The following is a 17,607-nucleotide window of genomic DNA, read 5'->3' as shown; positions in this document are numbered from 1 at the left end:
AATAAAGAGAGGACATAATAAAAGTATATAAAATATGGAATGGTCTAGAAAAGGTAGATCGGGGACTTCCATTCTTCCTGTCTCATAAGAAAAGAAGAAGCTATTTAATGAAATTAAAAGGTGGAAAATTCAAAACCCATGACAGGAAATACTTTTTCACACAATACATCACTAGAACAGTGGAATGTGGAACTCTTTGTTGCAGAATGCTGCTGAGGCCAAACACACAAAAAACCCTTAACAAGATTCAACTAGGGAGTGGATATTTATATGGATAAAAAGAATATCCAGTTACAATATTTAATGTTTACATACATTTTGGAAGAGCTATTAAATCTCATGCTTCAGAGTTTAAAACAAACTCGTTATGTAAGGATTAGGAGGAGACCTAAAATGGGGGACCCATTATCCCACATTTGCCTAATGCAAGTTTTCTAGCACCTTCCTCTGAAGCATCTGATGCTGGCCATTGTCAGAGACCGCATATTGCGCTAGATGAACCATGGGTCTGATCCAGTTATCAGGTCTTGTTTTCATTAACAATCCCATAGTACTTTCCCTAAGAAGAGGGACTTTTAGCCTGGTGTCCTAGATGAGAATTTTCTCTCCCTACCACTGTCATCCAGTGGTAGATGCACTTCAATGATGTTTTAATGTATATAATCCGTCAAAAGCTTTGGCATAATTGATGAAAGGCACTACATAACGTTTAAGATACTATATTCTCCAATTCTGGATTGCTGCTTCTGCTGTTCCTAAGTTTCTGTATCTCCTGGCAGCACTCAGAAATGTAACAAACGCTGTCACAGGTCATATATCATAATGTCCCGTAATTGTTCAATTACGTGCCATACACATTACTGGAATAGGACAGTGAGAAGTACTTACTGAGTCCCCAGTTTCTAACAACAACACCTAGCAAAATTGTAATCAGTAGTTTACAGGACTCTGTGTAGCCACGTAATTTCCAATATAACAACCAATACAGCAATTTTCCGACATGTATTGCTAACTGCTAGCATAAAAGATATGTGGAATTGCTGCCATGGAACAGCACATTTAGAAGTAGCAAGAGAAAAAAACAGTTTCCCTGTACATCTTATAACTATAAAAGCAATTCTGTTATGTATAAAAACGTAAACCAAAGCCCTATATGAATAATCGGGAGTGGAAACAGCATTAAGAGTGAGCTACAAAGTTCTGGTTTCACTCCATTTTTACAGGCTGGCAACAGTAGCATAAGGTAGGGCCAGAAGTGGAGAAGTATGATGATGAGGAGTGTGTTGATCTCCTTATTAAGGGACAAACAACTAAATTATTTAATTTGAACATTACGTAACTCTAATACAAAAGCAGTCAGAACCTGAGCTTAACTGCACCCTACGGCTCCATGCAGTCTAGTGCCCTGCCTTTCAAAATGGCGGATGACCTTTGTTCTCTGCAGCCCCATCCCACTACCCTACACAACAGCAATAGCTACTCCATTCAGCGAGGTGGAGGGGGTGTTTGAGTTCAAGTTCTGCACGTTTGTTAAATTCTGTTACCCACAGCAAATTCTAAACTGTGTTTCACCTGCCCCTATTTTGATGGTTAAATAGAAGTTCCCAGCTTGCTGATTCTGTGTAGGGGGCATCATAGCTAAACCACAAGAGTTAGAGATGGAAAAGACCAGTGAGATCATTGAGCTATCCTTCAGCAAGGACACATAACCTATGGCTTCATTTTGTATATGATCTGCTTTAGGGATAAAGTTTTACATTTGCATCTGCACAGATTTGTGGTGTGACATTCACAATCCAGCAGCTGAGATGCAACAGAATAAAACAAAACCCAAACCCTTAGCAGAAAAGTGAAATTCTTTTACAGTTTAGAAGCTTCCTCAGCTCTGTGGACAGATCTATCACTATGAACCATTCTTCTCTGAGGTTTTTTTTTGGTATGTACTTTATTTCTATTAATATTTGTAGATTATAATTTTGCTTTTTTAATGTATCTATTTCTGGAATGAACAGTTGATTCTCCCACTCATACACATGATATTTACATGAGACTCCTATTAGAGTTAATGGACACATGTGTAAGTCCCACCAGCCCACCCGCACATGCACACACAGGAGCATAAGTCTCAAAATAAAGACAACTTGGTGTCAAATGTACCTGTGCTTATGGAGGAATCCTCTAATGTCCAGATTCTGATATCCTTACTCACGTTGAGTAATACCCTTTCTCACACGGAGTAATACCTTAACCCATGAAATGTTTTACTGATTTCAGCAGAAATCTCTGTGGAGCAAAATGCTTATTCAGCGAGAGTAAGCGTATAAGAATGACTTTGGATATTCTAATTTTGAAACAGTTAAAAAGTGACTGATGGAAAATTGCTTATACCACCAGCTTACGTGAATTTGAATATAGAGACTCCATTTGCTCTAAATAGAATAGAAGTCCCAAATTGTTTCAGTGCATTACAATGAGCAAGCTACAATTCTAGTTATGGTTATAACTGCTTACTGTGAAGATTTTTTGTGGAAAAATATTTAAGTTATATGTGGGGTACATGGCATAAAATTTTCCATCAATGCTTTATTAGGACTAAATTAGATTATTAATGACATAGTATCTATTCTATCATAGGGCCATTGTGAGGATGAATAATGTCTGTACAGCACTTTGAATACGTTAAGAGCTAAATATTATCTTTATAAAGCTGAACCATTTAAAATTATATTTACTGTTCAACATGTATGAAGTTTACTTTCTGAGCCTTATTCAGACAAGGCACACCAACTCAATTGCTTAGTTTCATGTTGGACTCTAGTCATTATCACTTTATCAATTTCCAGCAAAACAGAGACGTATTTAATTGCAGTCAAAAATTTTGCCTGCACTTTGGATTTTGAGAAAAAATTACTTCTCTTTGTGTTGCGTTCTGTTTTCACTCTTACTTGCCCCCACCCCCTTTCTCTCTTTAAAACAAATCCTACACTGGGGCCTTATACCGTAATCTTGGGCAGTGTTTTAAATGGAATTGTAATTTGTTGCTCATATGTGTCAAGAAGTGTTTTTAAAACATTCAAAATATAGTTTAGAAAATGCAAAGAATATAGTGTCCATTTATGTTGACTGCTTTATCAGAACTGACTATTTCATGTAGCTGTTTGTCAGAGAGCAATTAGTCACTTAATAAGGGGGCAAATAATTGATCTGATTGCTTACATCAAAGTCCTTATTTATTATTCTAATTCAGATAAAGGTTGCCTGCAAGTTGTGTTTTTCATCTCCTGGGGCTCTAAGGATTTATTCAGAGGCACGCTCGGGAGACAGGGCATAGCAAGACAAGTGATTTGAGGCTTGATAGTGACAGCTGTGACAGAAAGTATTAACAGTGCTTGCCAACTATTAAAGGTTTGGATGGACAAGGTACAAGGCAAGGGGGTAAAGAGCACCTTGTCTTTCAGAGAAGGAAAATATCTATTGTCATTACAGTACATGAACCCCAGTGTAGCTCTCCTTCAAAGCAAATCTGTAAGAGCTCTGCTGTTTGGAAGCATTTGGGGACATCCTAGCTTAATATGAATTGTGGTATGTGAAAAATGTCTGGAAAGAACCATTAAATACAAATAAGTAGGGGAAGTGTACAAAAGGGTGTAGCCACACACAAGAGGGGAACAATAGAAACATTTATGAGGGAGCAGGAAAAGGAAAGAAACTATGTCCTCTCTCTTTGTGGATGCGAAAAATAATTTTTTTTTAAAAGGAGAGCTTGAAGTGAGGCTCCTAGGTACTCATTTCAGCACTTAAATAAGTAGCCTGATTTTCAAAAGTGCTAAGGACAGCTCCCATTACTTTAAGGTCCTTCACAGGTTAGTTCTGCTCTACCTATCAGATCTAATAAGTTACCAAGCCCACTTCTGCTCTGCCAACAATTAGTCCATTAGCCCAATTTTTCTTCACTCATTTTTTTGCTTTTTCCCCACACTGCTCCTTATGCATGGGAGCAGTTCCCTGTCAATATCCATAAAGCCACTACATTGTTCTCCTTAAAATCCCTCCTTAAAACTCATCTGTGGGGTGATGCCTACAAAACACTTGACAATGGCTAAGCAGTTGGTGTTCTGAGACTGTTAATTAATCCTCTCATTATATACTAGATTGTAAGCTCCTTCGAGAAGGGACATTTGCTTATTACGTGTGTACAGCACCTAGCATAACGGGGTCTTGATACCTGATGGAGACCTCTAGGCCTTACCACCATACCAATAATAAATAATAATAATAATAGAACTAGAAAGAAAAGAGCTAGAAACCTCACAAGAAAGCCTGACCTCAGGAGAATTCCAGTCTCTTTTTCTAGCATGAAGATGTTCAGATAAGCTGCCAATGAGCATGCAAACTTTTGGATGTTTATCTGAATCAAATGCACATCTATGTCTTTTGAGGCTTGCCTATCACTTGGTGGCACATCCCTTGATTCTTCTTGGTTTTTAAAAATATTGTATGCAAAGTTTTAGTACTTGTGGAAAGTTTCAAATGAAGCCTTCTGCTTATTCACAGAACAGGCACAGCTTAGTCACAATCAATCGACCTAAAAGGATTAGGGCCCAGATCCACAAAGGGATTTAGGTTCGGCAATGTGGAGTATTGCAACACCCATGGTTTAGGCACTTAGAAAAGCTCTGGAATGCTCAAATCCTGGGTTAGGCACCTAGGCTCCCTTTATTCCTATACATTGAATGGGGAGAGAGAGGCTTCTGAGAATGGGATCAACAAAAGCCAGCATGCTAGGTAGGGAGCTGGCTAAGATAAGCAATAGGAGATGCCAACAAAAGGGATGTGTCCTAAGCCCCTCCCCTCTCATGGAGTTAGGGCCCCTAAATCCAGGCTGCAGGGAGATGCCTAGCTCTGTTTTTGATCCACATCTGGGAACTCTCTCCTGGAAGAGAGGTGGCTTAGGTACCTAACATGTTTTTTGTGAGAACAAGGTAAGGTGCCTATATAAGAATGGCCATACTGGGTCAGACCAAAGGTCCATCCAGCCCAGTATCCTGTCTACTGACAGTGGCCAATGCCAGGTACCCCAGAGGGAGTGAACCTAACAGGTAATGATCAAGTGATCTCTCTCCTGCCATCCATCTCCACCCTCTGACAAACACAGGCTGGGGACACCATTCCTTACCCATCCTGGCTAATAGCTTAATGGCCTAACTCCACATACAAAACAGCCGTGTGGGAGAGTAGGTGTTAGAGGCATCCCTCATAATCTTTAGCCCAGTGGTTCAGTTAGTCACCCAAAATGTTAGAGATTATAGTTCAATTCCTCCCTCTTCGCAATAAGGAGAAGGAATTTGAACAGGGGCACTTTTTTGGGGGGGTGCATAGGGTTTTACAGGGACCCCCCTGGGTTGGATACCTGCATAATAGTTCACAGAAGGGTGGCATGTGAGGTCTCTGCTGAGAATCAGTTGCCCACTGGTTGCAAAATGCATGTATGGATAATGTTTTAGGAGTTATGTATCTATAATGAAAATTATGTTCTTAAGATCTTGGTATTAAGGCAGGTTTAAGGGACATACCAGTTACGCTTTGCTCTTTGTTATTCCCAATTTGACCGCAATGTTTTGATGTGGAAATGCTGACTGTCTTGATTTAAAAGTCATTCCCAGAATTACTGTCTTCAAATGAGGTTTCAGTACAATGGGTCAGTGTGACTAATAGATGCAGCTAACAGGTATTTTATGACCATGCAGCTTTACTTTTAATATTGCCAGTTGGCACAAAATGAAAAGCATTGCAAAGAAAAGTAATACAAAGAGTGGTATTTGCTTGAAAAAGGAGGCATACTCTCACCCTGGTTTTATGCTAAGGTAACTAAGGGTATGCCAACCCTGCAATCCAAGGTGTGACCAAGCCTGGGTAGACACACCTGTGATAGCTTTAGCCATGGTAGCACACCAAGAAATAGCCATCTAGACAGATGTACAGGCTGCAGTGTGAACTGTGAAAGTATGCTGTGGCCCCTAGGTATGCACTCGTGGTGCTAGTTCACGCTGAGGACTGTGTGGCTCTATCAGCATTGCTATTTTTATCCTTGCAAACACAGGTATGTCTACTCAGCCTGCAGCCACACCTCAGAATGCAGTGTAACTATACTCTTAGACAGGGGAAGACATGAGCAATCCTGGGAGGGAGACAGAGAAATAACAAGATGTGGAGACGTAGAGAGGAAAAGGAGAATAAATACAAAGGGAAAGGAGAAAGTAGCAGACAGGTTACAAGAAGAAAATGAGAGGAAAATGATATGGCAAAAATACGAGCTTAAAATGAAGGAGAGAATGGGAAATGGGTCTGTTAATTTTATTTATTCATTCATATTAACACATTTGATTGCATTTCCCTAGCAGAAAAGGGGGAGTTTCATCTTAAACTCTCAGAAACAGCAAACTCTTTGACTAATTCCCATCAAAGGTCAGGATACAGACTCTTGGGGCTGATTACAACTGGAGAGTGTAGAGGGGGAGCCCTTCAATACTTATTCTTCCATTTCAAACACTGATATAATAGTAACTTTTTGCAGGGGACGTCTGACAACCACAGACACTAAATAACTGTTCCAGTTTCCACTTCCTCAAACCATGTAGACGGTAACAATTTCCTTTAGAATATGCATACATCTCAGGGACATAAACTTTTTTGTGCCCGAAAAGAGTAATTAGCTTGCAGTAACTGACCATTTAGATTGATCTGTGAGACATTCTGCCCCAAAGGATATTGGCTAGAGTGTTTTTCTCATGGTTTCCACCTTTTCATACGCTTACACACACACACCCCATCTGTTCTTTGTCCACTTACTGGATGGAGTTCTCAATGCGAGTGATTGTGAGAAAAGCTGCTAGGTTTGCTGTATAAGATGAGATGACAATCAAAGCAAAAAGCCACCAGGCGCCCATCATCATTCGGGTTGCCAGTGTTGTATATGGAACTTCTCCTCCTGTTGGACAGAAGAAGAAAAATTAGAGCTCTCATTTGCATGATGCAGAGCAACACTGTCACTGCTCATGCCTTGATTATGTAAACAGTGTCGCTGACATCACTGGAATACTTCTGTTAGTAAAGTGAGCAGGATTTGAAACATAATTTCGATGCAATGAAGAGCGTTAAAGGAAGCCCACACCTCCACTCCAAGAGGCTTTCTATGACCTCCTTCATCACTGTGTATTTAACTGTGATTCATCTGACAGTCAGTCCAGTACGGGAGACAGATTTCATGAGCTCAGAACAAAAACAGCATATTTAAGCACCTATGGATTTTTTTTCCCTTACAGATTTTTTTAACACCTTTAATTCAGCTCTCCCTGTGCTTTGGAGCTGATGCAGTTTCTTAAAACAAAAAACAAAACAAAAGCACAACTTTTTCACAGCTGTGCTGATAGCCAGATGTGCTGTTGCAGATGTCGTGCATATACATAGAATCTGCTCAAAGTGAGCTCAGATATACAGAAACTCCATTTACACTGAAGTAGAACAATAGACTATTATTTTGTATAGTCTGTTTATTTCAAAAGTGCTTTACAAATATTATTTGAGCCTCAACTACCTTGTTAGCTAAGTAACCCGTAACTTCACCAGCAATGAAATGTACCCATCTTGAGGTGGCACACCGAATTTGTTTTGCAGCACTCAGAACTACTATACAGCTTAACTTATTCTAATTTTGTCAATAGGCAGCAATGCTGAATGATCAGAGCTATGCTGAGTTGTTCCAAAAGCATAACATTCACCAAGACATAATCTAGCAATAAGCATATAGGTCATTCTTTAAAGAAACAATTTCTGCCCACACATTGGTCTGACATTTTTGAAGTAATTCTTTTCTATTTAAATGAGTTCATTCAAAATCACACACAGGAAGAATGAAAGAAAAATCATTGTCTAAAAAAATAAAGCTCTGGATTCTGGGGGACAGAAATTGTCAAAGCTAGAAATAACCAAAGATAGACAAATAGTGCAGTATGCAATCATAGTTAACCCGTTTTCCTGATTGTCTACGATGCTCATCCTGTTCTTCTCCCTAGCGACTGCATACCTGGAAGTCTGATTGTTTTATACACAGGCTGTTCATGTTAAGAAAGTTTTCTCAGACAAACTCCAATTCAAATAGTTCTCCTTACAGGTCTCTCTTTCCTTTTGTCCTTTAGAAACGACTGGTCAAAAAGAGTGGTAAGCGGACATAGACTTTCTGAGCAGGATTTTAAGAGTACTCTGTTGGCCAGTTCTGCTCACGCTGTAATCAATGGTAGTTTTTGTTTGACTTCAGTGGAAGCAGCATCAGGTCAATGCCGAGTGCTTTTGAAAATCCCACCCAGAGTTTGTCAACTTTTCTCCCTTCCAGTTGGTGTGTACATGTTCTGGATTCCAAAATCCATCACAAGAACAGGAATTTCTGATTAGATAACCAGACCTGTTTATGTTTCTTAGAAATTCATTCTCCTTTATTTTCAGAATTTCTATTGGGCATTCAAGTTTTTCCTCACTTCCCCTCTTTCTTTTAACAATGCTAAAGAAAGGGATGAGGAAAGAGGTTTCCCCTCTATTCCTGAGGAAGAACAATCTCGATTTATAATCTAATCTCATAATTTCGGTTACACAACTTTCTTATCACACAGAGCATTCAGAGAATGACACTAATGGTCACCAGAAATAAAGGCAACCTCAAACTGGTATTTTGCACAGAAAATCCAGCACCAGAGATTTAATTTGTTTTTAAAAAATTGAAATAAACAGTCCAACTGTATTTAGCCTTATTGCAAAACCCAAGGGAGAAGAAAAAAGCGTAATTGTTTTTATCCAAGTTTTGTAAAATGATATTCAGCTCAAACTTATTTCTGTGTATTTTCTTTACCACTCTTAAAAACACAACCTAGATTCAGCCACTAGATTTTTACAAGGATCAAAGGGGTTCCATAAGCACTGACAGCTTACTATAGGTTGAAACAGCTATAAACACTTTATGCTTGATTTTCACTTGCACTTAAACCTCTTAACACTGCTCTGGCAGTGTAAAGTGGTCTTAGAGTTCATGTAAATTATAGTTACACTCATTTTAAGTATAAATGAGAAGAAGATCATTTTCAGTTGCAATTTGAGTCTACCTAGAATTTTAATTAATCTCTGAATACTGCTGATAATTTCACAGTTTTGTTAACATCTGTACATATGACAGCTAGCTGCAACTGTGCATTGCAATGTTTTAAAAGAATACAAGGCTTTTATTCTACTTCACTATACATTGTGTTTCACTCTACCTGAATTAATTATAAGCAGGTTCCACTGCCCTTTAAAAACTCCAGTATTAAAAAAGACAAGATCTACGTTAGACTCATGCAGTCAGAAATAGATTTCCTCCCATTTCCAATATGCCGTATAATTATCTGAAATAAGAATCTCCTGATCATATAGGTAGATGCTATTTCAATATTAGGACATTTTGAAGACCAGAATTAACTTTAACTTCTGAAGACCTGGTTTCATGTCCAGCACAAGTTGTAAACGAAATCCTTTAATGGGATATTTCCACTTTACAGGGATTTTTGTAATGCATGTGGAATCTTTCAACCAAAAATAAATGACAATCAAATGAAAACAGACAGAGATACCAAATTAACCCAACAGGCTGATTGTTCTTTTAACCTTCAGGTGCCAATCCCTGCAGTTTAGCTCTGAATTAAATTGAAATAGGTGGGGGATGAAAGGGACGCCAGCAATTTCTTAGCCCTGCTTGCAATTTCATTTTTCAACCTCATGAATAAAACTAAAAGTAGCTTCCCACTGTTTTTAATTGAAATGAGTTGGCAGAAAGAAGAGGACCATTGAAAGTCACCCACCTGCTTTTTATACACAGTTGAAATTCTCAAACAAGGATCCTACTCATTGGGGAGCTGATCTAACCATTTTTATGTGCCTCCCCCAGCAGCATCCTGGTACTGCTCAAAGTGGGCCTTCTTTCCATCAGAAGTTTCTTCCCACCCCTCACTTCTGTGCATTCTTCTTTCAAACCCACATTATTAAGGAGGCTTAAAATGTCTGAAAATGTGTGGTTCAGCAGGAAGTCTCTGTAGTGCACACAGCTGTTTGTGAAAGACCTGCCGTTAATCAACAGAGCTGCAGCTTACACCATCAATAGTTAATGACTGCAGTTTGAGAACACAGATCAGCATGCAGCACACATTTTCGTATATGCTGGTACAACTTTTCACCATTTTTGTAGAGCGTGTGTTTCAAAATAGTTCTGAACTTCACTGGTATGAAATGTACCCCAGTCTCACTCAGACCCCATCCTTTACACTGATGCGTTTAAAAAAGGCATTTTGAGAAAGCACAGACAGCAATTGCATTACAGTGCTTTCTCTCAGCTATAGAGTCAAGCTCCTCATTCCCTCCCAAAAGAAGAGCAGAAACGGAAAGAGACATTTTGCTGCCATAAGATCTTTTCTTTGGCGTTTTATTAGGCAGATGAAACAGAAGGATTTCATGCTATGGTGTCTTCTGTTCTCGTACAGTCAGCTCAGACATTTCACTTATTATGACTTCTAACCTTATGAGAGAAAACGTGGCTTTGTTTTCATCTAAACTCACTGTTTTGGTTGGGCAGGGAGGAACTGAGTAGTTCAGGATAGTGGCAATGGGTTATGGAGCCTTTTGTCATTAGTGCATATGTAGTCCAAGGATCAAGTCCTCTGCTGGCTAGTGCTCCTATGGGGAGCAGAAAAGCTGGCAGATGCCTCCTTTCTTCTTAAAATCCTGCCAGGATTTTATGGAGTGAGTCAGGTAGATGCATTATTGGGTGCACATTTCTGTTGGTATGAAAAGGAGCATTTTGGATACCCAGCTAGCACTGGTTGGTAACGATTGTAGCATATGTAGTAGGGAGACAGCCATGAAGACCAACCAGGAGAGACCTATATGCAGGCGCACTGGGGCTGTGGTTTATGGACACCGTTTCCTTCGTGCTCTTTTGTCCATTAGGGGTTCCTAATATATGCCACAAAATATATTATCTGCAATATTATATTACTATACATATATTAGAATACACATAATATATATGGGGTGCTATATATATAGATCTATATATATATAGACTTCATATCCTGTCACCTTCCTCTCACATCACACCAGCAAAACACAGAGTAGAATATAGTCCTAGGTTGGTAACGATTGAAAGTCATTACCGTCTGATAGATGTTAGGTGACCTGTGTGAAATGAGTTGGTTGGTCTCGGTCCAGTTCCAAAAGGACACACGAATGTCCCTATAACAAAAAGCACCACTAATTAGCACTCCGTTAACAGTTTTACCAGAGGCTAAGCACTTAGAGCTCAATCCTGGAAAGTTCTGTGCATCCATAACTTCCACTCAAGTCCGACATTACTGAATACAGACATGAAATATCCTCGAGTCTTTCCCCTTACATATTGGTAGGATGGTGTGGGGGAAAGCTCATACTGCCGCTGATTGTGCTTGTGTGATTGTTTTGTGGATAAATACAGGATCCAGTCTTCAGTGAAATCTATCTCACTCCTTTTATGTTCACTGAAAGTCACTTAAATTGAATCCATATTTAATTTTTCACACTGTGTTTAGGAGCGAAACACTATGAATGAAGATCAATTTTTAAAAGTGTTGTTGTAGCCATGTTGGTCCCAGGATATTAGAAGGACAAGGTGGGTGACGTAGTATCTTTTATTGGACAGAAGTTGGTCCAATAAAAGATATTATCTCACTCTACTTGTCACTCTAATATTTAAAAAGATGTTTTCCGAAGTAAACTATACTGGAAATTTGCTAATAAGAGCTATGTTATCATAGACACGATGGAGAAAGAGAATACTTTTAGTCCTGCCACCTCCTTTATCTAAAATGGCTCTCCTTAATTATGCCTAGAAATGACCTGAATTTGTATGTATTCTTGCCTACTTCAGAAAGTCAAATCATCCGTAGTATGCTACATGTGTTTCTGTTTATTCCCCTTTCCTTGCCAATTCTTCTAGTGATGTATCAGCAGGCTGGGGAAAAAATCATATTGTCCTGACAAACTGGAACAACCTAATACATTATTGGACAGACACAAAGATCAGAGAAGACAATACTGTCTGAGGGATAATGTGATTCCTGTAAAATTCCAATACAAGTTTCCAATACTTTAAGTTATTCTCTCTTTTAGTCAGGAGGTTTGAAGACTGCTGAGAATGAAGAATAAAATAAGATGAGGCTCTTGGTGAGAAGAGGTGTTAGCTAGCTGAAGAATGGCACAGACACCATGTACCACAGCCCAGAGACAACCTGCTACTCTGTAGCATGGGACCAAATGTGAATCATTCAAAACAGAGTGGTATGCAACCACCTTGTTTTTCAAGGGTATGTCAGTTGCTGGTTTCAAGGAAAGCTGCACTCATTTGCCCAGCCCATAACAATGAAAGATCACAGAACAAACAAAAAAGCCCTTGTCACCGTGAATAAATGGTGAAATGTTTATTTTTAAACTTGCAATTACATTTGGCATGGTTTACATTACATGCAGGTCTGTTGGGAACAGTTTAGACTAACTTGTCTCTGTGTTTTTCCTGTGACAAGGATGTTTCTCACAATTTTTGGGGGGGAGGAAGGGGAGAGAAGGTGGTAGTTTATATTGTTAAAAAGGCTGCAGGATTTGTATATCTTGGGAATTTCAACTATATGAAACAATACAAAATCTTTCAGAATTCTGTATAATTTCTCCAATTTTAAACTGGAAATTCATAATCCAGCACAGAACAAAAAATTTTGTACTGCCAAAGAAGAGTGTATGAATAAGGTGATAAGTAACAGTCAGCATGGATTTGTCAAGAACAAATCATGTCAAACCAACCTGATAGCTTTCTTTGACAGGGTAACAAGCCTTGTGCATAGGGGGGAAGTGCTAGATGTGGTATAGCTTGACTTTAGTAAAGCTTTTGATACTGTCTCGCATGACCTTCTCATAAAGAAACTAGGGAAATGCAATCTAGATGGAACTACTATCAGGTGGGTGCAAAATTGGTTGGAAAACCGTTGGTTTTTGGAAAACCACCCAGAGAGTGGTTATCAGTGGTTCACATTCATGCTGGAAGGGCATAACAAGTGGAGTCTTCCAGGGATCAGTTCTGGGTCCAGTTTTGTTCAATATCTTCATCAATGATTAGGTAATGGCAGACAGAGTACATGTGAAGTTTGAGTACAATACCAAGTTGGGAGGAGTTACAAGGGCTTTGGAGGATAGGATTATAATTCAAAATGATCTGGACAAACTGGAGAAATGGTCTGAAGTAAATGGGATGAAATTCAATGTGGACAAATGCAAAGTACTCCACTTAGGAAGGAACAATCAGTTGCACACATACAAAATAGGAAATGACTGCCTAGGAAGGAGTACTGCGGAAAGGGATCTGGGGGTCATAGTGGACCACAAGCTAAATATGAGTCAACAGTGCAATGCTGTTGCAAAGAAAGTGAACATCATTCTGGGATGTATTAGCAGGCGTGTTGTAAGCAAGACATGAGAAGTAATTCTTCTGCTCTACTCCATGCTGATTAGGCCTCAACTGGAATATTGTGTCCAGTTCTGGGAGCCACATTTCAGGAAAGATGTGGAGAAATTGGAGAGAGTCCAGAGAAGAGCAACAAAAATGATTAAAGGTCTAAAAAACATGACTTATGAGGGAAGATTGAAAAAACTGGGTTTGTTTAGTCTGGAAAAGGGAAGACTGAGAGGGGACATGATAACAGTTTTCAAGTTCTTAAAAGGTTGTTACAAAGAGGAGGGAGAAAAATTGTTGTTCTTAACCACTGAAGATAGGACAAGAAGCAATGGGATTAAATTGCAGGAAGAGAGGTTTAGGTTGGACATTAGGAAAAACTTCCTAACTGCCAGGGTGGTTAAGCACTGGAATCAATTGCCCAGGGAGGTTGTGGAATCTCCATCATTGGAGATTTTTAGGAGCAGGTTAGACGAACACCTTTCAGAGATGGTCTAGATAATACTTAGTCCTGCCATGAGTGTAGGGGACTGGACTAGATGACCTCTTGAGGTCCCTTCCAGTCCTATGATTCTATTTCTGCCAGCTGTAACAAAACTGAAGTTTGGAAGTTGTTGAAATATCTCTCACAATAAAGAGTTCTTATTCTAGTCTTCTCATTTTTCATCCATATTTTGTCATGCCTCCTTGAATTTTTCTAAGTACATAAATCTCCATCTCATGTGGGATGTTGAGGTTGGACTCTCGCACTGTGGGATAAAATTAAAATCAAGTGACTTGTTACTTGTATCCTGCAAGGGAAGAATATGTCTCCTTGAATTAGGGTCACCTCCTTCGTTCACACGGATACAAATAAAATTTGTAAATCAGTAGCCGAGTTACCCAGCCTTTCAAATATTAACAGATTTCAGGGTATGATTTTTGGAAAGGAACTGAGCGAGAGGCAGGACCAGCAGCCAGTTTTTACAGGGTCCTATACATACAAGTGTTCACCATAGCTTGCTTTCTTTCTTTCTTTCTACCCCAGAATGTAGTCATTTTTCAGCAATGAAAAGTTTCAGATCATTTGGTTCTCAGATTAACTGTGCTCTTTCAAACAGCAAACTGTGGAGGGGCACAGACACTATATTACTATACAATGTCTTGAACTCAAGAGTTGTTGGGTAAAGCAATTTCTTGTTTTTTCTCATTTTCTAAAGAGGCGGCACTTGATCATGCATTATTATTTAAATTGTAGTAGTGCCAAAGTCTGTTATGGGCTTTCCTAACCTAGAAGATGACATAGGGCCAGATGCTCAGCTGCATGCTCAAGCAACGGTCCTACCATTGACTTTAAGTTAGCTCAGGGTATGGCCCACAGTTAATGGAGAGATTACAGAGACCCAGAACATGCTCAGGGTGAATGCAAGACTGTCTTTATTTCCTGTATGCACAGACTCTTACCTCCTTGCTATATTCCCTCAGGGGCCATTCTGAATAGTGGTTATAAAAGTTCACAAATGCATTCCACTTTCTGAAAAGCAAAGGATGATAAAACCTTTTATAACAGAGTACACGAACCCCACACCTGCATGTAAGGGGTTAAGGAGCTGCTTTGGGCTGGAGTGGCCCCGCCCCTCTGCACCTGCTAATTATGTGAGGACTGGAGGAGGCGTTAAAAGAAGGGAACTCCCCTCAGATAGGGGCCACCCTGCCAAGGGAACAGACTGATGTGCTTCCCAGCTCCAAGAGAGAGAGGCCAGAGTCCCTGAGTTTGTGGAAGGAGGCCACAGATCCCCTGAGCGAAGAAGGGGAATGAGACTCAGACTTGTAATGGAGACCCAGGAACTCTGAAGGGGACTTTGACACTTCCAAGACCCTCTAAAGTAAGAGAAGCCAATATCCTGACCAAAGACAGCTACAGATTTTCTTTTCCGTCCATAATGGAATATTTCCTTCATACCTTTATTTAATCCTGTTTGCTGAATGCAGAATGTTTTGTTTACTTCACCATGTAACTCCTACAGGGGGCACCCTGCTGAGGACAGGTTTGTGACACCTTCATCCAAACTTTTCATTAAACAACAACAAGTAGTAGGAATGAAATATCACCACAAGTCCTGAGAAGGACACGGTAGGTTGCCTGAACCTTCAGCCTTGGGTCTGGGATTTATTCTGCCCTTTTAAGACATTAGTCTACCAGTCTTCTGATTTTCTTGACCTCTCAAGATCTTATGTCATTCCTCATTCTATGTGGGTAGAAAGAGTATTTCACAGGTTCAGTCTCGGTATCAATCGGGTGGATGTCCACCTGGTGACCCAACAAAATGACACCAGCTCTGATGGATGATTCCTGTTGGCATGCTAACAAAGTAGGAGCGAGGGGTTCCTGCACATCACTGCACTGCCCCCCCGCCTTTTCTTGAGAGTCTTTCACCTAGACAGGATCTCCTGGATTCAGTACTGTCAAGGATCTGACTCTGTGGTACTTGCCAAAGTCCTGCTTCTGACAGGTTTTACATTAATCTTCTTTTGTAGTCTCAGGAAGTCAGGCTAATAAGGGTCCATTTGAGAAGGAATGTTTGGGATAGTGGAACTCAACTTCTTTCCTGTGAATAGTTCTGGAGGGCTGAATCCACTTGCTAGAGGTATTGACTGGTAAGCCAAAAGGGCAAGATGAGGATCTGAAGAGTCAAAAGAAAGTTGTTTCATTGTCTTTACCTCATATTATGTTCCACCATTACTCTAGGGCAGTGATTCTCAAACTTATTTGATTGCACCCCCTTCTTTGTATGTGTAGTAGTTTACGTGCACCCCGCCCCCCACCACACAAGCACGTATACCGATAAAAAAAAATCAACACGCAACTCTCACTAAATATTAAAAAGAGTAAGGTATTGATTCAAACAGAGCCAATGGCCCATCATAATAAGAGCAAAAGGAAAACTGTGGATATGGTCTATGTGTACAATTTAATGTGCGCACCATGTCAGAGCAAATGGATTAAGGTACAGATAGTAACAACTTTGTGTAATGCTATGCAAGCATAACAGAAATCTGTCAATGCACAGCGCCATCTGAGGACTGGATATGTCTGGAGGAATCCGCTTTGCTAGTTATTCATTACTGTGGGTAAAATGTGTTCAGTAAATTTACCCCCCTAAAGCTTCTCACACCTCCTCCACAGAATATATTGTGTACCCCCCCCCCACCAGGGAGGGACCACCCCCCTGTTTGAGAAACTCTGCTCTAGGGAAAATGGAGGCTAGACATGACCATTGGTATCTGCAAACCTCTTAAAAATCTCAGAGGAAAATTGAAAACCAACGTCAGAAATGACTTACTCTGGAATCTGAAAACAGGCAAAGATGGGTTTTTATTCTTTCAGCAACTGCACTTGATGCAGTGTTGAACAACCTGACAATTTCAATTTTTCTTGAGAAGTAATTAATCATCAACAGATAGAAAAGACCACACCGGACTATCTATCATGGCCCTTCTGATATAGGAGATTGTAATAATGGTTCTGGGGGGTGGGTTCTCAAGCGAGCACAAATATCACATTTCTCAACTTGCTGTTGTAGTTGTTTGCTCAGCTCAGGTCACCGAACAGAATGTTGAGCTCTTTCCCTGCGCTTTGTAATGCCTCGGTGTCCCTCATGCATTGTGTCAAGGCTTTCCTTTTGCACTGATGTAGCGATAATTGGTCTGGACTCCAACAATAGGTAAGATCCACAGAAACTGTCCAGTATGTCTTCAGAGTGATTTCTGACTTGGTCTGTTTTTCTCCAGTCCTCTTTGCACAGTCATGACATGGCTCAGTAATTCATCTGCCTCTTGCTTCTTTTTCAGGTCTTGCAGGCATTTTCCTGTGATTGGTAAAGTAGTAAGTCCCGTGTCTACGAAATCTTCTAGGAGCAGCTGCTCTTGTTTGTGATGTGGTGTGTCTAGCATTTGGGCCCTACTGCTAAACTACACTGATTTATAAACTTCAGTCCCTGGTATCTGCTTGACAAATTTCTTCAGATACCATGTTTGGACAACTTGCTGCCTGTGCTGTGTGGGGTTTCAGTCTGGGG

The 17,607-nt window shown here is 39.9% G+C and overlaps 1 protein-coding gene across 4 annotated transcripts in view; it reads right to left on the bottom strand.

Annotated features, from left to right (window-relative positions):
• GRID2 (glutamate ionotropic receptor delta type subunit 2) overlaps nucleotides 1-17,607 on the bottom strand; it is a 1,015,652-nt gene that overhangs the window by 139,474 nt on the left and 858,571 nt on the right. For all 4 annotated transcript variants that reach the window (XM_074950595.1, XM_074950596.1, XM_074950598.1 and 1 more), the window contains one exon: nucleotides 6,850-6,988. In XM_074950595.1, coding sequence (XP_074806696.1) covers nucleotides 6,850-6,988 — 139 coding nt within the window. The remainder of the gene's footprint in view (nucleotides 1-6,849; nucleotides 6,989-17,607) is intronic.

The sequence above is a fragment of the Natator depressus genome, chromosome 4 (assembly GCF_965152275.1).
Source record: "Natator depressus isolate rNatDep1 chromosome 4, rNatDep2.hap1, whole genome shotgun sequence".
In the NCBI taxonomy this organism is placed as follows: Eukaryota; Metazoa; Chordata; order Testudines; family Cheloniidae; genus Natator; species Natator depressus.
This window is presented reverse-complemented; position numbering and strand designations above follow the sequence as displayed.